The 24,719-nt window shown below is 40.4% G+C and overlaps 1 protein-coding gene across 1 annotated transcript in view; it reads left to right on the top strand.

The window, feature by feature from the left end:
- Positions 1-684: 684 nt before the first annotated feature.
- The window catches only part of grapa (GRB2 related adaptor protein a), a 32,649-nt gene continuing 8,614 nt past the window's right edge, over positions 685-24,719 (top strand). Inside the window, exons 1-4 of the mRNA XM_014981390.2 lie at positions 685-2,594; positions 7,773-7,870; positions 9,484-9,603; positions 20,792-20,960. Coding sequence (XP_014836876.1) covers positions 2,517-2,594; positions 7,773-7,870; positions 9,484-9,603; positions 20,792-20,960 — 465 coding nt within the window. The 5' untranslated portion in view covers positions 685-2,516. The remainder of the gene's footprint in view (positions 2,595-7,772; positions 7,871-9,483; positions 9,604-20,791; positions 20,961-24,719) is intronic.

The following is a 24,719-nucleotide window of genomic DNA, read 5'->3' on the forward strand; positions in this document are numbered from 1 at the left end:
TTCCAGTCTGTAAAACCTGATTTATGATCCTCTTTAGATATGAAAAGTCAGTCCCACTGAGCATTGTAGAGGTTTCCCCTAAACAACCCTTGACTTTTTGTGCAGATAGCGCTGCAGCACTGGACACATTTGCTCTTTTGGACCTTAATCTGTAAATGTATCTGGTTCTACTTCCTGTGCAATACGACCAGCCATTAGAGAGCTGGTTAATTTCTGTTACTCATAGCAACTCAATAGTGGTGTGAAGAGGCAAAAGGGTCAGGAGGAAATGACTTTATCGGAGACCTGCTAGTGAAAAGACATCGATGGAACATGTTTTGACTGTTGACTTAGTTTGCATTAAAGCTGCCGACGTACAAAACGCAGCCATTTGTGGCCCTTGAAACCATTTTTGGAGGCTCCTGATAGTAGCTTTTTCCTTTGCTGTGCTTTGCAGCAGAGGCTACTGGTGGAGATGGTCATTTTTATTTTGGGGGTGAGATTCTCTAAAAAATGAAAATCTTGATAGAGGACAGGATCTTATGTACAACATAAATATACTTGTACATATTTGATGTTTTAAGTCTCAAAAAAATGACTTTTTTTTTTTTAAAAAGGGGTGAGCATTTTCTTGAGAGTCGCTGCATCTGAGACAGATGCTCTTCTGCAAAAAACTCATTTATTTATCGGCTCTTTGTAAAGTCAGCGCAAGCGAAATTATATTCGCATCTGCAACCTTCTGCTGCTTTCGTTTAAGATGTGGTGAAGCAAGTTTTCAAACGAGCCTGTTTTCTGGGAAGCCATAACAGGAAGTTTTATTTTAGGAACTCTAAGGAGGGGGCCCTTCCCGTAGTCTCCCAGTTTTGTCTCAAAAATCGAGAAGCCAAAAGCTGATTTTAAGAGAAAACCAGTCGTCTCGCATCAATTAGTCTTAGACAAAACCAGCAATGATCAGAATCTTCATTGTTGTGTGTCATTTAAGAGGCTTCCTGGTTGATTGAGGAACTGGAGATCATGTTATTGTATGATTTTATGGGCAAAAAAAAAAAAAAAAAAAATCTGAAAAGAAGATTTTGAACTATGTTGTGGAAGATCAAATACTTCTATAAATAAGCGAATCAATTTGCTGTTTCTCCACACTGACATCAACCAACTGTACATTTTTCATAAACGGGCAAATTTACAAATTCAAGTTGTTGGAATTTCCGGAACTGCACTGCTCAGATTTTACATTTTAAAACCCATTTTTTTCGCCTGTATTTCTTCCTGAAACACAATTATTTTTGGACAACCATTCTGCTGTGCAGCTGGGAGGTTTTTTTACTAACACTTTTTTTTTTATTTTTTTTTTTTACTTGTTTAGCATTTGTTATGATGCATAACCATAGTAACCAGGCAGTTTACTGCTGGGAGCAGGTGATTAACATGGCAGTAGCCGAAATAATACCTCGACTGCACCCACACATCCCAGATGAGTTGAAAAGAAGGTGTTGTGGATTCAAAGAAGGAGAAAATGGGAGAGAGAAGGAGAGGAAATTATAGCAAAGTCTTCCATTGGTCATAATGGGGAACGTGAGATCTTTTGCAAAACAAGTTGCATACAGTGGAAGCTCTGAGGATTAATGTGCAAAGTTGGATTGATTATGAAATGGAGAACATTACGGACAACCCTTGGCATCCTCTTCATCAGACTGTGATTATCTTCGGTCAGAGGCTTCCTCAGATTTGCAGCGTGACAGACTGCTACATGAGCTCATCCCCCGCCCACAGTCACTTGGATAATAGACGTTATAACAACATTAAATATGCCTTCAGTAATGTTTTTTTTTTTAATTGAAATGAAATAAATCACGCTTGGATTGAGACTTGTGAGGAGTTGGGTTTTGGCGCTCCAACCCGAATGGAAACAGGGTCGCTGAAACCGGTAGAGATAACGGGACAAACATCCGAGGTCGCGTTTACCTCATCTACCTCAGCGGTGGGAAACTGAACGTAGCTTGCAAGATGACAGGATGATGACAAATCGACCACGGACAGAGACGTGCATGCAAAAAAAAAAAAAAAAAAAAAAAAAAAACCTGATTGAACAAAAGAGCTCAGACAATCCACAGAAGCCACTTTGAGAGTGTCAGATAAATATACACACAGGAAGTGCCTCCCACTCTTTTGCCCCTGTCAGTGTTCTCTCTCTCTCTCTTTCTCTCTCTCGCTCTCTCTCTCTCGCTCTCTCTCTCAGAGTGTTACTCATGGCACTGTGTTGCTGAGCAGCAGCCAGTTGTGTTTTTCCCCTCACCGAGCTCAGTCACTCTCGTCCTCTGATCTGACTCTTATGCACTCTGAGGCTCACAGGACAGAACAGACCTTTCCTCTCATCCTCTTCCTCCAGTCTCGTGTCTGACAGGATATCTTCTTTTTCTTTTACACGTATCTCCCTTTTCTCTCTCTGCCGGTTCCTTGGGCATTAGTGGGGTGCCTGTGTGTGTGTGTGTGTGTGTGTGTGTGTGTGTGTGTGCGTGCATGTGTCTGGGGGTTTCAGCATGGAAGCAGTGGCACTGTACACATTTCGTGCCACAGAGAGTGATGAACTCAGTTTTAACAAGGGAGACATGCTCAGGGTAAGAGAAAACATTTTTTACTCTATCTATCTATCTATCTATCTATCTATCTATCTATCTATCTATCTATCTATCTATCTATCTATCTATCTATCTATCTATCTATCTATCTATCTATCTATCTATCTATCTATCTATCTATCTATCTATCTATCTATCTATCTATCTATCTATCTATCTATCTATCTATCTATCAGTTTTTTAAACTTTTTTTTTAAATTATAAAAGTGAAGAGCTTATAAGAGTCACTTTAATCCAGAGCTTGAGAAATACTGTAGTTTGTTACTCATTTTGAAAGACCCACACTGCAATGCAAGGCTTTAGCTTATTTTTAGACATAAATCATCACATGGTTTGTCATCAGTTGCTTTATAGAGATTTTAGGTTTCTCATGTCTGAATTGTTCCACTAATTAGTGCTGGTTTTATACCTATAGCTGCTTCTTGGTTTGTGGTTTTTTTGAGGCGGGGTTTGTCACTGGGTCATTTCACCGCCTTCGCCAACTATTGCGTGCCACTTTGTTATTGTTTTTTTTCTTTTTTTTTTTTAGTTAAGTATTTTTTCTATAAATCATGGAGATAAAGGACAGATCACATTTGTTCTTTATTGTAATTGTTTATCATTTCCTGAAAGCTTTTGGTTAAACCGTATCTGCATTTATTTTGGTTTATTTTGGTTTTTTATTCCCCTTTGAGGGCAGTAGACTCACACAAAATGTAACAGATTAGTAGCCTTGATCAAACCAAAAATAATAATCAAAAAACAAAGCACTCTGATGGTGATAGGTAATACTTTATGGAGTCACATAACATAGTTCTCTGACAGTAGAATTACTTTAAGTACAGTACAGTTTCATACATGACACCATTTAATACATAATGTCTTGAACAAAATGATCACAACTGTTAAAGTACTAAGTGGGGAGGCGGGGCAGCATCCAATTTCAGTTTAGATACTAATATTTATTTATTTTTTTAATAAAGTCTGTTCTTGTTGATTACGTCTGACTGAATGTTTTATTCTCTTCCAACCAGAACTTTCCAGTTATTCATTATATTTTAGTTCCCTAAATGTTACAGCGACTCAGATTCTGCTGTTTAGCATGAAAACGATTGTTCATGTCAGGTTCTCAATATTATATAAAAAATAGTTAAGTCATTATTCTTTATTGCTCTTTTCCTCATTTCCTGTGAGTGATGGCAAAGTGCCGTAGGCCTGCTAGCTGCATGCGTTGGGATTTATTTATTTTCTTTGGTTTGTGAGCTGAGAGGAAGTCTCATCACGTCGCAGCAATGCTACATTGCATTCATACGCTGAAGTTGTTCCAGGTTCAAAGTGACAATTTAAACAGATCACTCATTAAAGTTGGAATCGGAAGTCAAAGTTTGTCAAGTCATTATGAATTCAAGATCCAATATGGCTGCCGCACGTAACGTTAAGGTGGCAGGAATACAGATTATATCATAACATTTCATGGTTTGTACCTCAATAAACCAATATGTACACACATTACTGCACACACAATTTGTAATTTTGTTTCATTAAGTAATGTTTTATACGTCTTACTCTGACTTTCATATTTTTATTTTATGATTATGGCCTCTGATATATCTGTTTCTACTTTGGATGACATATTGATTTTTTTAAAAGTACACTTTATAGATAAAAATAGAATGGAATATACATTGCCACGAAGACTGCTAAGAAGAGGATACTCTGATTGCGACATACTCTCTCTAAACTTTCTAAGTGGTCACAAAGCACTTGCATTATTGAGTTCTTAATTCATCCTCTTTATTGTTCATTCAGCAGTAGATTTTGTTACCTTCAAAGGTTTATATTTTGACGAGTTCAATTTAATATTTAGACTCATTCATACACAGTTCAAGCATTCAAAGACAGTCCTTCAAGTAGAAGGATGTCTGCTCAGACATTTCTCTTGTTTCCGTTGTCTTGAGGTAAACCATGCAAATGCCTTCTGCCTTTGACACTTACTACACAAGCACCAGAGTAAGAACGGCCATCTCATAAAGACATTTCGCAAAGTGACAGGAGAGTAATTTCGCAGAGCAATCGTGACACAATTTTCCTGATTTTATTTGAAGCTAACTCCTAAGTTTGCTGAACAGGTGAAACAACAGCTCGTGCTTCAAGCTGCTGGAAATTGTTGTAGTGGAAAGTCTTTGCTGCAGACGCCTGCTCAAAAGCACACGAGGTTGTCGAAATTTATACTGCAGCTCCAGCTGGTCAGCATTCACACAGAGACAAAATCCAAGGGATTAAATTAACCACAAGATTTTGTCTCTGCCAAACAGTGCCAAGTGCTTCTCTAGGTCAGGCTTTTTAACTGCGATTTCAGTAACCCTTGATTCATAGGGAAATTGTGTTAAAGTGTATTAGAGTTACAGAACAGTGATTTGGGACACAATTCAGGTGTTTTTAGTTTAGATCTTTTCCTTTCATGCTCTTAAACATTGTGAAGATCCTTCTAATCTCTGCGGTCTGCAAAGTCATGTGTGCATTCAGGCAAAACGAGGCGGTATTTACATCTGAAGCATAAGTAATTGTGGTCGGCCTTCTGGGGAAGACAGGCTTTATGGTTGCAGTAAATAGGACAGTCACCTGAAGCGCTGCTGGGTTTTACGTGAAATGAGCTTTTTTTTTTTTTTTTTTTTGTCCCCTGCTGCTGTGGTAAATGGCTGTCTTGACACCGCAACCTTAATTCGTGCTTCAAGTTGGAATATCGTTTATCTTTCCTAATCTGTGCCCAAAAAGCTTCTCGTATGTGTGCTGGTACACTGAGGGATTTAAAAAAAAAATGTAAAGATTATTTTAAAAATACATCGACCTGTTTTCCTGTTGACGCTGGATGTCGGCGTCTGAAGCCGCCTCTCCGGTTAATAATCTATCTCTTGTCCCGGAGAGGCTCATTTTCAGACTTTGTTGCCGGCGAGAACCGGAGCTTATTCTGCTGGGCTGCGTTGCTTTGTTCATGTGTTATTGTGCGGTAGCCGTGCGGAGCCGGATCCATCACAATGAGAAGAGAGGTGACTCATAAAGAAGTGGTAAACATAGCTTTGCAGATAAGTAAAAAGTGGCAACTCTAAATTTCTGCTTAAAGCTCGAAGACAATGTGGACAAGTTTGGACTCGACGGACACAAAAGAAATAAATAAAATAAAGGAGTGCAGCGACGCCTCCTGCCTTTGTTTTTCCGACATTAACACAGGTGCTGGAGGACAACAGTCAACTACAGACTTCTGTACACCTCTAATTAACAGATGTCAGAGGGAAAGCGTGAAATTCATTTATTTTTAAAGATTAGTATTAAATAACTAGCAGCAGTGTAATTCAGTCTGATTGCGGCGCATTAAATGATGTCATCATATATTCTATATTTGTGGCTTACAATACAATTAGTAGTATTTTGTTTATCGCCACTGCAACTAAGTGAATCTCAAAGAAGTAACACATTTTGTCCAGTCAAAAGAAATTCAAGAGCAGATGAGAAACAGAGCAATTTCTACGTGAACCACAGTAGGAGTCAACAGCCATGAATAGAGAAAATGTGTTAGACGGAGATGAGCCTTTCTAGAAGTGGAAAACATGGTGGTGGTGGTGTGATGGTCTGTGGCTGCATTGCTGCTTAAAATAGCTGATGAATGTCAAATGCTCTGCTTGCTCGCAGCACATCCTGAAAAAATGTCATTTTTTTTGTATCTACTTTGTTTCTTTCCCCCATTTTATGTAAAAAGGAAAAACAAAAGCATGGCGAATGCATTTTCGTGACACTGAACGAATGAATTTTCCTGGTTTCTCAAAAAGTATCCAGCGAATACTTTTTCATGACTCCTATAGAAAAAAGCATATGCAAAATACTGATATTTCAATACGGCTTTTGGCCTCGCAGTTGTATTATTATTCATAAAATATATGTAGGTGAAATCTATCAAAGCCTGAAGGCACATTTATATTGAATTATTCCTCTTTGGGGAAGGTATGTAATCTGTTTCAGACTCTGCTTGTACAAGCCGTGTGAGAGATGAGACTCGATTTTAACAGCACTTACAAGAGTTAACATCTGTCACTTCCACACTCGGCGTGATGCATTCACGACGGAATAATCGAGGACGGCGAGCTGGAAAAAAGAAAATCCCTCTAAAAGAACCTCGACTACAGCCACACGGGGAGCTTAATGAGGATTTCGTTCTGTACTTCTGCGTTCAAAAACCACTTTTGTTTGGTTGAGTGTCGAGCGGCCAACTCAATAATAGGGCAATCATTTAGCTCTGTGAGTGAACGATGATTGATGCTACGAGCAGTAAATCAATCTGTGGTCTGGATCACATTTTCAAATGCTCACACAAACGTGAGCATGTAGCCATTACGGCCAGCTGATGCATGAAATGACGTTTCTGGAGGCAGGGAGGGGACAGGGGAAACTGTTTTGGCAAAACACTCCAAAAACTTCTATGTTATTGCCACATTTAAGTTCTCAAAGCCAGTAAATGTGCAGTTATGTGGGCATAAAGATTTTATGATGGGACCGCCATTTTGTGTGTTTGAAGCCAAAACTAACCTTTACAAAAAACAATTAATTTGCATAGTTTCTGTCTTGCGACGAAGCTTTAGACGTCCTTAAAACATAGCTCTCATCAGCCTCTGTGACGTCCTCTGAAGTTAAAGTTGTTTTAAAACAGCATAGTTCATCTGTGCCCTTTGACCCTCTCAAACTAGCCATTCGTTTTAACTCTAGGATCAGCTAATTTGGACCTTTGCGAACAGACACCATGAGAGTTAATTGCTGTGGGCATGAACTACCTCCTAAACTATTTCTACGCGTAACTCTAGCAGTGTGAAACTCTTCAAAAACATTGATAAAAATAACTTTTTTGAACTGTTCTTTTTTTCTGCAAGTGGCAACCAACTAAAGTTTGGTAATCAATCAGATGAAGTTCTGATTGATCTGTCACACAACTTTAAAAAAAAAAATATTGATCTTGGTAACATCACCACTAAACCTGAATGTATTCGATTGCAGTGCATTTTAAAATCTGAAAGGCATTTTGGTATGAAACATAGACACGCTGAAGAGTATACTGTTGCATTTCAAATTTTCACCGACTTCTTTACCGGCAGCATCTCATGTATTTACCCGTCTGTGAATGTTTGTTCCCAGATCACCAACATGGAAGATGATCCTAACTGGTACACAGCTGAGCTCCACAACAGGAAAGGCTTTGTGCCGAAAAACTACATCAACCTGAGGCCACATGCGTAAGCTCACGCACACACACACACACACACACACACACACGTGTGTATTGTGCCCCCACACATCCTCGGCTCTTCAGTAAATTGGGTGAATGCGTTTCACACATCCAGCGCTGGTCTATCTAACCGCTCATCAGTCAGTGAACGTGTGCAGCGGGTAGCTTCAGGCGCTCTGTGCTCCGCTTTGGACATCTGCACTCTGGCATAAGGCAGAATACCCAAGGGGACGCTCTCACTTTATGCCTTACATAAGGCCCACAATCCAGCCGTCTGTGTGTAGTGTGTGTGTCTTTTTAGTGTTAATCTGCTCGTATACCCCATGTTTCCATCAGATGCCTGGACACCAGCTGGGCTGTACATTCGGTGTGACAAACACCAAACTGACTACAGAACAAGTAGCTCAGCTGTGGTTTATTAGCGAACACTGAAGCCTGATCCAATTGGAATAATATTTTTTGAACACCCTTAGGAGAAATTTGTTGAGATCTTTATCAGTTTCTTCCTTCTCGCTCAATAATGTGAAGTATAAGGAAAAAAAATGTTCTAATGTGACAAGAGCTACTAAGAACCCCCGAGAAATTAATTTCTCTCTGTTTGGTGTTTATGGCCTTGTTTTACTAATCTGGTTCATAGGAGCTGATTTTTTTCTTGGAAGCCTTACTTCCTAGCGACTCACTCTAGCAAGCCGGCAAAAACGTTGATATAAAACGACATCGTTACTCACCCTGCACGGCTGACAGCCATATTTCCACTTTTATTGCGATCTGTTTTAAGTGCAAATTTAGCATCTTGTTTCAAAAATAACTTCACAAACTCGTTTTATCTTTGCCTCGTTTCTCTTGTAAGTACCTGTCAGCCCTTTTTTCCCCCCCTTAAAATTCTCAGCAGGTTCAGGGTTGGTACTTATGCACTAACAGCTTGTTTTTCAAGTGTGTGTAATTTCTGGTACAGGAGTTTCTCAGTGCAGCATACCTTCGTATCTACAGTCCCTTACAAAAAAATACTCAATTTTCAGTCTTGAATTAGTGGCAAACCGTAGGTCTGGACTTTGATTGGGCCATTTCAACATATGAATATGGCTTTTATCCATCCAGATGGTTTTCTTTGAATACTGATGATATATGCTACATTTTCATAAAAACTAGTTTTGTAGAGGGTACGCAAGTAGATGACGGTAGTAAAGACAAATTCCTCCAGCTGTGAGTTGTGGATCTCTGCAGCTCCTCCAGAGATATTGCGAGAATCTTGGCTCACAAAGGACATGCATACCTTTTGATGGTTTGTAGTTTTGCCATACCCATCATCCATTTTTGGTGACGAGTTGAATCCCGCAAGATCATTTTATGAAGAAGCATAACAGTAGATGGGGCTGATTACAAGTAGTCAATGAACGTTTCAGGCTTTTATATACACAATAAAATTCAAACCGATAATTTTCCTTCCTCTTCAAAATACATGCAGTAGTTTGGTCTGTCACGTAAAATTCTATTGACGCTCACTGAAGTTTTGTAGTGTAAGACATGTTTCATTGGGAAGGACATTTTGTCAGTGGGTTCTAACATTTACATCGGCGATATCTTTCTTTGTCTGTCCGTGTGTGTCTGTCCATCCTCCAGATGGTTCGCAGGGCGAATATCTCGCGGTGTGGCGGAGAATCGGCTGAGACACAGAGAGTGTGGAGCCTTCCTCGTCAGGGAGAGCGAGAGCGCTCCTGGAGAGTTTTCGATGTCTGTCAGGTAGGAGATAAATGCTTTCAAATTATATGAGAACCGTGGGATACCCAGTTTTTCCTTGTATTGTTCATTAGGCAATGATCTTTCGCTGGCTCCCTGTAGCTCAGAGAATAGACTTTTAAAATACTTTTGCTAGTTTTTATATCGCTGAATGGCTTAGCAACACACGACTAAAAAAAAAAAAAACACCTGTTCATAGCTGCTTTTGAACCATAGTAAATGAAACATTGACCAACATATTTTGATGCTTTCATCAAAATTTGAACCTTTGTTTGATTATTGACTGTCTGGTGTTTTTCTTTGTGACTTTGCTTATTTTGTGTTTTTGTCATCTGAAGCACTTTGAACTGGCTTTCTGCTGAAATGTGCCATAAAAATAAACTTGATTGATTGATAGGCAGCTGAGAGATCATGATTTAACTGAAAGAAACGCAATGAATTAAATAGGTCAATCTGAGCACGTTCTGTTCGCTCGATTTTCCCTCGTTTTCTTTCCTTTGGTTGGTTCAGGGAAACATGGAGAGAAATGGGGGTTTAGACGATGAGGTGTGAGGAGAAGGCAGAGGGTAAAATGGAAGATTTGCCACCCGTCTGGGCTGATGTGACTTAATCTTGTCTGGCACAACATCTGGAGCTGCTGGTGCGGCTGTACGTTTGGCGTTGTCAGAGCGGGGAGGTGGTGGTGGTGGTGGGTGACGGTGAGGGATGCAGCTGAGCCTTATTGCTGGACCAGAGGGAAATATACAATATTTGATGTGGAGAGCCTTTCTGATTGGCTGATCATTGGGATATAATAAAAATGACAAATTTGTATAAGAGGCTTTTGCAGCATATCTCTTTCTGCCAATATTTGACATACAGGACATGGAAGAAGACCGTGGCTCCTTGTTACAAAACAATAAATCTGTCACAAGGGGACAGGAATGGTTTCAATGCCAACTTTTTTTGAGATGCTGATCAAAAATGTCTGACAGGCTCCAGTTGATGGATGATGCAGCAGCTTGGAAAATGGGTCAGGTGTTGTCTGTGCGGTTTTTGTGAAGTGACAGCGCTGCTGCCAGAGGAGGCGTCTTGGTGGCAGTAGCTGTAGAGATCCCAGTCTCGGCTCGGCTTGGCTCAACTTTGATGTCCATTCTAGAGCAGAGTGGATCAGGCTTGTTTTCTCGTTGAACTCTGTTGCTAAAGATATGTTTTACAACAGACTGCAAATGATCAAAAACATCAAGACGTTGTTATAATACATGTAGGTCATTTCATGGTGATCTGCACTTTATGCCAAGGCTCTAGGCTTGACGATGATTCTGTGAGGATATGGAATTTTGGATATTTTTCTGTTAATTTAGTTCCTGTGTAGTCTCGTCTTCCCCTTGGTTGTCTGCAGCTCTGGGATGGTGGAACAGATCTTTATGGACCAGAGCTACTGAGAGGGAATCTGGATTTCAATAGTCCGGTCGACATGTGTTTAGTTGACCAGCAGAGGGATGTGCCTTGGGCCTTTTGTTTTGGGTTCTTGCTAAAGTCTGAGAGGCCATTTGTTTTTAGGTGCCCAGTCTACATCCTCAAAGTAGTTTCCTCTGTTTAAAGCTACTTTGACTAGGCTCAATTGTACAAATAAGGGAGTACCCCTTTCTAGATCTAAAGCCTCTGTTTGTTTTGTACATGTTGAAAGGGATCAACTCAGGCTGGTCCCGGTATCTGATCAGAATAACACCTGGATGTCTTCCCTTTGGGGATTTTCTGAGAACATACCACTGGCAGAACACCCTGGGGCAGACACACAAGTAGCTAAAAGGACTAAACATATCCCATCTGGCTTGAGAATACCTCGAGATCCCCCACAGGGAGCTAGGGAGTGACTGTACAGAGAAGAATATTAATGTTTCCCTCCTGGACTTGCGACTGCTTGGGAATTGTCTTTGACAGGTGGGCAACAATAGATTGGCGAATGGCACAATACCGAATGGTGTTTCGTATTAAGTTCATAATCGAAAGTGAAATAACAACATTCTGAATGTATATTTAATTCACATCACTAACAATGGATAACTGTCTTTATTGGAAAAACCAGTGCTGATAGAACGCAAACAACAAAGATGTGGAGTTTGCGTGTCCTTTTTTACAATTTTGGTTAGAGTTGAGATTTGTTGGGTAACGGCAGCACATGGGCCCTTTTTTAACAGTCTAAACTTCAGGAACTTTTAAAAGGCAGGATTCATGTAGAGGGACTTTCTGCAGAACACGCCAGTGAAACTGTCCCTGTTGGCTCTTTAGTGAAGGTATGCCAACCCCAACTTTCATCGGTACAGAGATCTTTTTTTTTGCCTCCCTTGGACAGTTTCCCATTTTACTTTGACTCAGCAGCAGATGTACCCAAAGGAAAGCTTTGTTGTGTTTTTTTTTTTTTTTTTTTTTTTTTTTTTTGCACTTTGCACAATGCTGGAAATTAGGTCTTTGCTCTTCTCTGTGCATACTTTGTTCCATTTCCTCGTGCTCTTGGCATTTGCTTCCAATATCTGTCCTTCCAAGTAAATGTAGCTGACTGAGCGCATCGACCTTGTACAGTCTCTATGAGAAAACTGAGTGCATCAAGATAAAGCAATTACACTTCGAGCAGGAAATGTTACACACACGCGCACACACGCACACACACACACACACACACACACACACACACTTCAGTATTTTTTCCTGTTTTCTTTAAATGTTACCCCTTCGGTTTGAACAATGCCATGGTCAAGTCATGAACTCTGGGACACAGGTGCACCCAAACAAGTACAAACTGGTTTCCTGTTGCATTTTTCCTGTCCTAGCTGAAGGTCATGTGAAACAAAAGAAATTTTGCCCCCTTTAAAAGTGGATTCCTGTTTCCGTAAGCCAAATGGGTCTCCAACACATTGTGCTTTTAAAAATCTGTGCACTGCTCGAAGTCAACACGTGAACTCTGTTTATCTAAGAAGGGAAGCCTGTCACTGGCTCTCTGTGAAATTATTATCGTTAGAAACTAAAAACACATCATCCCCATTAATGATGCAGCCTTACTGCAGAATGCATACAACACAAAACCTTGAAATACTGTCTAAATGTCTATTAGTTTGTGTTTTAATAAATAAAAAAAAACATTCTCATTACACACAGTAATATATTTAAAATACTTATTATGGTTGTAGCTTTTTAAGCTAATAGCAATATACAAATTAGATTTGATACAATTATTTTACATTAGTATAATTAATTTTTTTTTTTTTTAATGAATCTTGTCTACACAACCATGAGGAAGATTACTGTCAAGCAATCTGTACAGAGGGCTGCAACCAAGCATTTTATTAAAAAAAAGTTAAGTGGAAGGAAAAATGTGGTAGACAAAGGTGCACAAGCAGAATAAATAATTGTAGGCTTACTGGAAGTACAAACAAAGCTCATTGAAAAGCTTACTTATATTTTTGAGATGTTAAGAGACACCAAACCCAACATGGATTAAGGGCTCAATCTGGGCTCCTTTAATAGTTCTGCAGGGCCGCAGGTCGATTGCCTCCATGTATCGCCACAATAATGGAGCAATGTATGAAAACAGAACTGAGTTTGTGTTAAGACAACAAACTGTAGAAGCTTGTTGATACTTTGAAAAATGTAATGTATATATGGTCGTTTTTGAATACCAGCACCATAAAGCGTCCTTGGGTATAATTGTTTTCCATTTGCTCAGGCTCTACAAAGACCAAACTGGATCTGGTTGTTCACTGGGCTTGTCATCCGTCATCATTAGGCTCATATTAGGGACATTACTCCAGAGTGGAGCTGTTAACGAAAGCTGACCCTCCAAGCTAAGCCTATGTTACAGTTACATACTGTAAGCTTCTCTGAGCTTTGAGTAACACACAGTGAGTTCAGTATCCTATGGATATCGCGACTTGAGGGGTAATTTCACACTTGATGGCTCTCGGGGAAAAAAAAAAAAGAATAAATTAAGGCATGTGGAGGAGAAATCGTGTAATGAAATGAAAAAGTAAGCAAGTTATTGTTATGTAACCTTCTCTTGGTGTGTGTGTGTGTGTGTGTGTGTGTGTGTGTGTGCGTGTGTGTGTGTGTGTGTGTGTGTGTGGGTGTGTGTGTGTGTGTGTGTGTGTGTGTGATAAATGCTGATTTTTCCTCTTAAGTTGTATTTTGCCTAACTGGTCTTAAATCAATTATATATAGCCAATTTTAGAAACACTTTTAAATCTCAAGTCAGGACCCCTGAAGCACCATTCTTCAGTGTGCATGCATGCCCATTAGACCATGAACAGAAATAGATCCAATGAGACCAGAGCTAAATGGAAGAACCCTGTTGCAGTAGCAGAAGCGATGTCCATGTGTCGCTGGCAAATGGGTGTATTTAAATCAGATTTGTGTTTTGCCAAACCAGGCTGTATTCTGTCTGGTGCTTCAAGCAATTAATTGCTTAAAACAGTAAACACTACCAGACTTAGAATCCTATTTGTATGCAAAAACTTGCATATTTATGGAGGCCATGAATACTTTTTGTTCTGTTTTATAATTCTACTCACTACTGGGGGATCCGTTCCCATCTTAAGCCATTTCTGGGTCGACGCACACTTTGGAACGGAAACATTCATTTCAAATACAAAGCAAAGTAAACAGCAACAAAGGCAAAGCACACATTTGCGCATATCAAAGTGTGAAATTGAGATAGTTATGAAGAAAGGAAAATGATATTTGTATTGGTAGGGTTTTGGTTATGGTATCGCTAACAGTTTTCTTCCTTCAATGGAGGAAAACTGAAACAAAAGCAATCAGCTTTGTTAGCTCAGAGAAATGAAATCTGCAGGAGTAGAAAGAAATGATCGGATTATAAACAGGGGGCCAAAAAGCTGCGCAGCTTATGCACAGCATCAAGGCTTTGGCAGAAATTCATCACACCGCTAAGGAAACACAACCCTGAGCAACCAACTATCAGAAATGATGTGTTAAAACTCGCTTTCTTTCAAAGACTATGCAGCAGCCACAAGTGGTAGTTCTGCATTAATGTCATGCCACGGGCAAGCGATTCCTTCTGCAGCCCGAGCACAACCAACACGGCAAAGACCATTTTGCAAACAAATTGGAAAACAAAAACTTTTTGTTATCTAAGAAACAGTAAGAACAAAAAAAAAATTAATAGATAATAACATCTGCTCAAGGGCAACTGAGAAATACGCTCTTTTTGTTTGTTCTGCAGCATTTCCACTGTAAAGCTGTGCTGCCTTGGGCACAGAGTCATCCCATCCAGAGCAGAAACCTGTAGGCATTCCTGTTACACACCACTGAAGTTGGTTTGCCTAACGCAACCACAAGTGAAAAATGATTTATCAAGAAACAAACAAACAAAAAAAAAAAAAGGTTTTTCAAGATCTAAACTTTACCTTATTTCTTATTTAACAGTGTTTTTATTTATTTCTACTTGATTATGTCAGCTCTAAGAATCTTCAGTTTCTTAAACATACTGTTTTCATCCCAAAGGTGGTAAATTAAATATCGATCACAAATGGAAATCAAATCAAAAATAGAAAATAAATAAATAAATAAATAAACGTGAGTCACATTTGAGATTAGAGAGAAAGCTGTGGCTAAACAGAGTGTTTTAATAAAATAAGAAGAACTTAGAGGGAGAAATGCAGGAGGAGTGGGAATGCAGGTGGTGGACAGAGGAGACCAGTAGCAAATGAAGGAAACCAGTGAGTTTATTACTGAGGTAGGAGTGGGTGGAAAATGACAAAGGAACCATGAAGTAATAAGAGTTGATGAGGAACAGCTGTGGCAGAATGAAAGTGAAACTGATGGAGAGAGACTAATTAACACAAGGAGCTGAGCTAAGACTCAGAGAAACTACAGGGAGGAAAAGATTTAAGAGAACCACGTCCAATTTCAAGAACTAAAATCAATATGTTAAGTCATTAGAAACATAAATGAATAAGAAAATGCTTAAAAGTTGAACAAAAACACAAATAACGGCAGATCATAACAGCCTGTAAACATGCAGACTGAATTTTGTAACCAAAAGGTATGTGCAGGATTTCAGTGTGCACCCTGATGTGGCTCAGTAATTTCTTTGTTGGTTCAGCTTCATTAAACAGGTGGACATTGATATTGCTAGGTAGTGTATGGATATATGAAGGATGACAGCACACAGTCAGGCTATCTTAGCATAAGGGCAGGAGGAAGCGGCTGTGGCATAAATTTCCAATGAAACACATCCTGATTTTCAAAATGAGCATCAACTTTATTCTAGGTTTACAAGTCAGCGCAATTTGGTTAAAGTTTATCAGAAAACAATGTAACTTTTCTATTTCTTTTGTTGCTAGGCTGAGCAAAGTACTTTTCTTACATTTAGCTAACAGACATCTTAGTTTCACACAACCTCAGAAATTTAAAAGTAGGTTAATCCGTTGACAGAAGGAGTCGAAGATTACAAAAAAAAAAGTGCCCTGCTTGCTATAGGGCTTGAAAATATATTCCCACAAAAAGACGTTTCTTTTGGCCAACATTTCTAGCCGTGAGCCATAAAATGGAATTGTATTCTTTTATTGTTACTGTTGGTGTGGTTTACTCTTTGAATTCCTCTGTGTGACCCCAGCAGATCAATGGTAGAATTTAATATCACAGTTCAGTGATCAAAGCACAACTGAAAGATACTGATAGAAACAGACAGAAAGACGCGACACAGAAAAAGTATTGAGTTCGACAAAGAGCGGAGGAGCAAGCATTGTGGGTGAAATAGGTCAAAAAAGTAATAGTTTAAGATAACATGGATTTGGTGGATGATGCAAGTCTGCATTTCACTGAAACTGAAATATGACTGGCTGCACAGTGGTGCAGTTGGTAGAGCTGTTGCCTTGCAGCAAGAAGGTTCTGGGTTCGATTCCCGGCCCTGGTCTTTTTGCATGGAGTTTGCATGTTCTCCCTGTGCATGCGTGGGTTTTCTCTGGGTACTCTGGTTTCCTCCCGCAGTCCAAAAACATGACTATCAGGTTAATTGGCCTCTCCAAATTGCCCCTAGGTGTGAGTGTGTGTATGCATGGTTGTTTGTCTCTGTGTTGCCCTGCGACAGACTAGCGACCTGTCCAGGGTGAACCCCGCCTCTCGCCTGGAACGATAGCTGGAGATAGGCACCAGCACCTCCCGATCCCACTAAGGGACAAGGGTGTAAAGAAAATGGATGGATGAAATATGACCAAGTCTGCAGGAAGTCCTGAATCTTCTTTTAACCTTTGCCTTCAATTTTGCTACAAAAGTATGGCAAAAAAAAAAGAGTCAAATTCTTTTTAGTGTTGGATTTTTTTTTCCCAACTAAGTGTAGAAAATGTAAGATTGGATTAGGAAAATCAGTGCAACATCACCTGAATTCATTTCAGACTTTTTTTTTTTTTTCGAAGCCACAGCTTCGACTTCTTATTCCCTCCCCTAACGTGTTTCATTACTCTCATCTCCAGGTCTCGGTGGACAAAACAAACTCATACACACATCCTCCCTTACATCCCCCACTGAGCTATTGAAACAGGTGATGCCTTATTAATGCTACAAGCGACTCGAGCCCCCCCCGCCGTGACACGCATAGCTGGCGTACAAGGGCAGACTGACACGCACGCTGCCAAAATGCTACGTCTCCAGCAGATGAAATACAGTAGAGTCAGCAGCACACACACGGACACACACGCTTTGGTTGGCACAAACGCGTCATGTAATCTGCGATTTCCAGCACATAAGACTCTCTGTTGCACTCGACAGAGTCACCGAGTTGCATTGCCAGCTGGAGGTGTCAGTGTGGTCAAGCGAAATATTCCACACATCTGCAGCAGCAGCAGCAGCAGCTTATTAGGAGCGGAACAGCGGATCAGTAAGAAGAGAGGCTGGCAGAGTCCAAAGAGAGACAACAAGAACAGGGAAGTGAGAACAGACTGGCGGCGGAACGCAAAGCAGCAAGGCGGACCGTTGACCTTCACGCCGACCGGGATTGCGCCGGCGCAAGGCAAAAGTTTTGAAAAAATTACTCGTCTTCTTCCACAGCGCGTCTATCTGCTCCATCTCCACATCCATTTCATTTTCTCTTTCATTCATCCATCCACACTCTCTCTTTCTTTCGTTTCCTTTCACTTGGAGAAAGAGAGAGCACAATCTCTCCATCGCTGAGAGCCCTAATTACAGTGGATCGGAGAGATGAGACGGCACTTGCTGAGAATGTGCTGGGAGTGCTTGTAATCCAGCGGAGACAGATGTGTTCTGCATTATTACAGCTAACTGCTTCTCCGCCGTCTCTGGGTGTTAATTATCAAAATTGTCAATGTGATTCCGAGCAACATAACACATTCTTGCTTCCCTTTTCCTACATATATTTTTTTCTTAGTTTAGCCCTTTGCAAACAACTGCTAACCATTGTACTGTCTAAAAGGAGCAATATGATACTCCCAAAGAATAAGTGGAGCTTATAGGGCGACGGATGATCTAGGGTGAAAAAAGTTGCTTGCTCATTACTTTACCCTTAAAGTTCATTGCAAGTATTTCGCTAAATGTGTGTATTCATGCAGAAGTTATACGCTGCACAGCAAATTAGGAGCGTGAAGTTTAGCATTAATGGCGAATAAATGTTTGATTTGATCCTGGTCAGATGGATGGAGCTGATTATGCATCATTAATCTTTTGCTATCTCCTGTCCAGAACTAAAACTCCATCCACATTGTGGCTTTAAAAAAAAAAAAAAAACTTGATGGCGTAAAGCAGACAAGCCGACGAACTATGAAATCCGGCCAGTGGCGACACAATATCCCACAGAGAGGGTGCAGCAGAGAACTCTTGTCGGTGCTAAAAATGATACTTCTGACCTAAACACATGGGTTGAATGAGTCAGTGAGAGACGGATCTAAACGAATCAAGGCAAGAAAACCCCAGATCCAGATAGAGAAGTGTGATGAGAGCACGAAACCCATGGCTAAAGCACGAGGAAAGAGGGACAGATGGTGCTTGCCACTTGCAAAGATGGAAAACAATGAATATTTTTAACATAAAGCTGCCCTGTTGAGCGAGGTGGAGGAGCAGCCGAGGAAAGTCCAATCGTGAGGCAGGTTTTTCACGTAGCTCAGAGTCTGGATAGAGAAAGATATTCTGGGTCACCAAAAGTGATGCAAGAGGAGATCCGGTTGCATCGATATGAGCATAAAAACATTTTTATCGCATGCAAAGAATAAATCCATAACATTATATCACTGAAATTAGATTGAAAAAAAAAATAATAAAAGAAATGGTAACAAGGATTTTGCCACTGTTTTTTTTTCTTCTCATGTGTGATGACATTTTAAAAGTCATTAACATAAGCCTAACACACACAACACACACGCACACACACAAACACACGATGTGTTTAGAAATATGGGGGTGTTGTGCTGATTCCCACTGCATATTTGAAGCAGTTACATAAGCACATAATCACAGAGAAGATGTCCAGATTTCTAAAGATAAGCCTGCAAGTTACTTAGCAACCTCCGCAAAGCAGGACACGGGAGCAGGTGATTGCCAATTTCTCCTGGCCAAACTCTTTTAATTATCACAACAAGGCACGCACTTCAACACCGCGGCTATTTTTATCCGTGTCACTGGGTGCGATTTATCATTATTCAGCTGCACGAAAGCACGCCAGGCTCTCGGTAGACCCTTATTCATCAAAAATATTTCATGAAACGCTGGCAGCTGCTTGGTGCAAACTGCCACAGATGAACCACAGACCTCTGCTTAGCTCTACAGACAGAGCGCTTTGGATGCGCTGAAACTATATGACCAAGTTAGGAACACTCGGTTGGCATGATCTGCTTTGCACAAAATTCCCGAAACCCACTGGGCAGCCCGGGTAAATGTCATTGTGTGCTCTTTTAGCACCGTGAAATGACACCCCTCCCCCCCCCCCCACACACACACACACACACATGCACGCTAAAAGCAAAGGTTGAATTATTAATTGCATTCACCTCCTCACCATTGATTCAGACTTTCAGGTTTTTTCTTGTTTTGTTGGTCTTGAAAGTTCTTTTATTTCAAAACAGCCTGCAATCTAAATTCAATTAACAACTAAACTAAATGTGAAATAAGGTTACTGCGTTTCTTTCATTCTTTTTTTTAAGGGATAAACGGATAAGACTGCACTGAATGCATGCCAGCTCCAACAGCTGACAGCTGCGCAGCCAGAGGGAAATCTCTTCAGACTAAAGGCCAATAGTGTTGGTGTCTTTCCAAAGCTGGACCTGAAATAATTGTCTGCCAGAAACAACTTGTGATGTGAAGACACTCTTTTTAGTCCAAATGGGTGTCACTCTTGACTTTTGGTGATGGAAGCTGGGGGCCAACTTGGTCACAGCTCCCCCTTGTGGTGGCCTATATAGAAACCAAGCTCTCCACTGGTATAGAGAAGGGGAAAAAAACAGTTTTTTAGCTAATGCTACCAAAATCAAAGATTTGTCTGTATTTGAAAAAATCTAGATTAGGTGGGTTGTCAATATTTATAAGAGGCAGTTGTCTTCAATCCTTTTTTCACTTACTGAATATTTGGGTTGTAGCTATAAAACATCAAGAGGGCAAACAGATTCTTGAGACTGAGCCCGGCCACCCCATGGAGGAAACTTGTTGTGGCCACTTCTGTCCAAAATCTTTGGGTCAGTTTCCACATCCCATGAACGTAGTTGAGGTTTAAAACATGGATGGACTGGAAAATCCAAAGATTTGCTTTTCGTCACTGCTCTTTCTTCCCCACTCCCTAATTTGTCTGTGCATACTTGAACGCCGTCCTATCATCATTCAGGAACAAGTTACTTGAACTCTTCTTCAAGATTCATCTGACTTGGATTTAGCGAATTATCCCTCAGACTTCGAGTAGCAACTCATTTTATGGTTATACATCTTATGAAATAACAAGGTAGGATTAGCTCTGCAAGCACAGCTGATGGCCACAGGAAGTCAGAAAAGCAGAGGTAATGAATTAAGCAGTTTCATAATCGAAATTAGGTTAGAAAGTGAAATTTGTGATTGTTTATTTCTACCTTGCTGAAGCCATTTCGAGATGACTTTGCTGTGTATCGTCTTCAATGTTGGCGCTGCGACGGACGCTGACATGTTATTCGCATTTAGTTTGTCAACAAGAAGCACTTAATTTGGCCTCTGCTCTGCTCTTTCGCAGCTACGGGGACCACGTTCAGCATTTCAAGGTGCTGCAGGACCGCTGCAGCCAGTACTACGTGTGGGACGAGGCCTTCTCCTCCCTCAACGAGCTGGTGGAGTTTTACCACAGCAACAGCATCGCTAAGGAGAGGACAGTGTTTCTGAGAGACCCCGAACAATTCGCCAGGGTGAGCATATATGACTCATTGTTTCTGTCTCTCTGCCTAGCTTTTATTTAACCATGGCAACCATGGAAATTTATGCTTTTCTTCAGCATTTCAAGCCCAATTTGAACAAGTGAAGAGAAGTGCTTAGATTAAGTTGAAAATGTTTTTTTTTCAATTGGCCATGATTTTTTATTTTAAATATATTTATTGTCGTCTTTAATATAAAAAATTTAACCATCCCCACAAGTGTGTAGACTCCATTTTTTCCACTTTGCTCACCAAACCATAAGAAGAACATCTGCTCCCATCAGCCACCTTCATCACACTCGCACTCGTCAAGAATCGGATGAAACTTTGCTGTGCAGTCAAGTAATTATACTGTCTGACGTCCTGAAGGTGGAAAGAAAACACACGACTTACAGTGTTCGTTTTTCCATCTCGCTTAAACTTCGAGGCGCGAGCTCTAAGTAATGGAGCTGACAGATCCGGGAGCGCTCCATATGCTCGGCGACTGCAGCGGCAGAGTTTGATCCAAAGGTTTCTGCTTGTAATGAAAGATCACAGAAATCCTTCAGTGTCCGTCGCTGAGATGACAGAACCCGACACGGGAGAGGAAAAGCGTTTTTATTAAGCGACCAGCAAACGCATGCAAAAAGAATAAATTAGCTTCCTATATTTACACTTCAACACTTCCCCCCCCCTGGAACCCCCACTGTCAGACCTTCTTCTACTCCTTCATAGACATATATCTATATAGATATAGATATATGTATGCGGTGGCGTCCCCGTGGGGGAAAGGTGATGATTAGACCGGCGTTAGAAGACAAGCTGGCACTGCATGGCAGCTATTCCTGACAGAGGCAGACGAGCTGCACCCCGTAGGCTTACGCAGTCACTACGGATGCTTTTTGATCCACGGCGGCGCTGAGAGCGCGTTGGGATCACTCTGGCGATGTCAGAGTGGAAATGCTCATCAGGTTACATTTAGTCCTCTTAGCTGACATGTGAGATCAGGGCGCAGCTCATTGGAGGTAATTTATTAAGTGGCTGCTGTACGTACGCCTGTCTACATGAGGGCTGAATGACAAGTATGGGTTTGCATTGGGATGAATTCGTCTTCATTGTGTCGTCCCTCCCTCCTTCCCTTCCTCCCTCATGTCCTGAAAATACCTCACCTTTAAATTCCTTGTCATTATATTTAATGCAGATATTATGTTGGGGGAAATGCTTTTCCAACTGCATGCTTCAATTTGTAATTTCATAAAATCATTTTTATTCATGTTTAAACATTCCTTAAAAGAAATTTAACCTTTACTGCAGTAGCGTAATCTCACATTTACATTGAACTGATTAAAAAAAACAAAAAAAACAAATGTGCAACTTTCAATTTGAGGACATTTGCTAATGAGAAAATAATCCCCATGTCAAGAGAAGTATTGGTGAAAACCCTAGAAACTTTATCAGAGTATAAAAACTCTGGCTTCCTGTTTTTACGAGAGTCTCAGTTCTTTTAGCAAGCGGCTATGCGACTGAACAAGGACCCATATTTATCTTGCCACCGCCCACAGAGAGCAGGACGGAAAGGTTGTGAAGAAAAAAAAAAAACCCTCAAAACTGCAGCGTGAAGTTTTGTGTTTGGGTTACCAAGTATCCATAGCAACTATTAGACTCCATCTACATGATAGTTTGTTTTCATGATCAAAAAAAAGATGTCTCTCGTTTCCCACCATCTCAAATGTAGATGTGTAGAGTTCGCTGGACTCCACTGGCACTTTCACTGCAGCCGCACTTGAGGAGAGTGTTTCAGATGGCAATATGGTAAAGCCTCTTACCCGAACTTTTTATGTTTTTCCTTAAATTGCCATCATGTCTTTGAAAAGGACAATGATTCGAAGGAATATGGAGCACAGGAATGTAGCCTTCATCACATAATCCGCCTTTTTCTACAGCTATCCAAGCGTGCAGACCTATATCTAAATAAAAATAATTATTCATTTAAACCACAAAAAAGTGTGAGAACATATTTATTTACTGTTTTGGCGTTTTATACATCCTTATGTGTGACCAGCAACGCGACCTTGAGTAGAATGAAGCTGCACGGACATGAACTACAGCGAAAAGTTGAATCAACACAGTGATAAAAGTCTTCCATAATGCATTTCTAGCCTCCATAGGTTCAAAACCTGCTTCTTCTAACTGGCTGCAATTAAATATATCACAATGATTTGCTCATAGTCAGATAACCATTTTGCTGCACTCACTTTAAGTCAGGGTCTAACAGCAAGTGACAGGGAACATAGAGGTCACATGAATCATTAGAGCTTGATCTCATACGCTCATGATGATGAGCTAATCATGCTGGTGTTTAAAACCAAATATAAAATCCCCGTTTTCCTGTGTGGTCGCCTCTGACAGAGCACAGAAGATCCGTTGGTTTTATGGTGATTAACTTTGGCCTCATAAACCTTAGGAAGGCAGGATGTGTTGTTTACGTGCATCCCCCCAGTAACACGAATCCATTTTCTCTTTGGATTTGATTTAGATTTTAATGAGAAAAAAAAAAGAAGATCTGAAGAAATTATGGATTATTAGAGAAGACAAATTAGCTTCTCTGATTTGGTCCATAATCCAGTTGATGCGATAAAAAGCTATTCATTTGTATTTTAGGATGGCTGTGTGCACATCTATAGCAACGTCTCTAGCTCTTAAAAAAAAAAAATCTATTTTTGGCTTCATGTGTGACAGCACGGGACGTTTTTATTGCAAATTGGAATAACTTTTGATGATGTATGGCAGATATAAGGCTTGTTAGAGAGGAGCAGGCCGTCAACTGGATGAGCCAGCAGAGAGGATGCACAGAATGCTGTGTGCCTGGAGACGGAGGCAGTGACGATTGTTTACAAGTACACAATAACTATTTACCCTCGGCTGTTTGTGTTTTTCGCCATTTCCATTGCAACATTTACTGCTGGCGTTAGTGACGGATGAGATGATTTAGTCCAGATCATGGAAGCGATGGATCTGTTGCAAAACGTCCATCCATCTGGTGCAGAATCTGATCACAAATTCTAAAATTATGGCCTAATGATTTTTAATTTTTTATTTTTTTTTATTTACAAAAGTTACCGCATAAAAGGCCACAGAACTTGCAAGATGACTTGACGCGTGACTCACCGCCCATGCAGTTCCCACAGTCTCGTCTCTTGTCTTGACTTAAGAGGAAATCGCAATGCAAACAGCTGTTATTTTAGCTGAAGGTTGTTCACGGACTGGAACTACCGGTTCTGGATCAGCTTGCCGGATGTCTTGGTGGTTCCTGACCTTGAATCCGAAACCATGTTGATTACAGAACGAAATACTTCTACTGAAAGTGAGATGAACTCTTGGAACCGTCTTTCATTCCAGTTACGTCTTTCGAAAGCTGTTTTCAAGTTTCAAAAATGTAATCTTCTCGTCGGATAGACATAAATTTCAAGGTCAAGCACCTAAAACAATAACCAAAGTTTAAAGCTGCAACTAATTTTGGATTATTGGGAGTCTTTATCAAATTTCTGAAAAGCTCTTCATCTGCTGTGCATGATTTACATGAGTTTCTATGCTGAAATAAATTATTTTAACAAGCAGGCGAAGAGGTTAAGAATACTCGAACTCCAGTCCAAAAAAAGCAAACAGAGGTCGCCTCAAGAGAAAACATGTCACAGCTCATAATAATTTAATATATCTTTTTATTTGTTTTATTTTTAACACACTCGCATCTTTCTGAACCTTGTTAGGACAGCG

The sequence above is a fragment of the Poecilia mexicana genome, unplaced genomic scaffold, assembly GCF_051168715.1.
Source record: "Poecilia mexicana isolate PSO_F unplaced genomic scaffold, ASM5116871v1 scaffold_8, whole genome shotgun sequence".
NCBI lineage: Eukaryota > Metazoa > Chordata > Actinopteri > Cyprinodontiformes > Poeciliidae > Poecilia > Poecilia mexicana.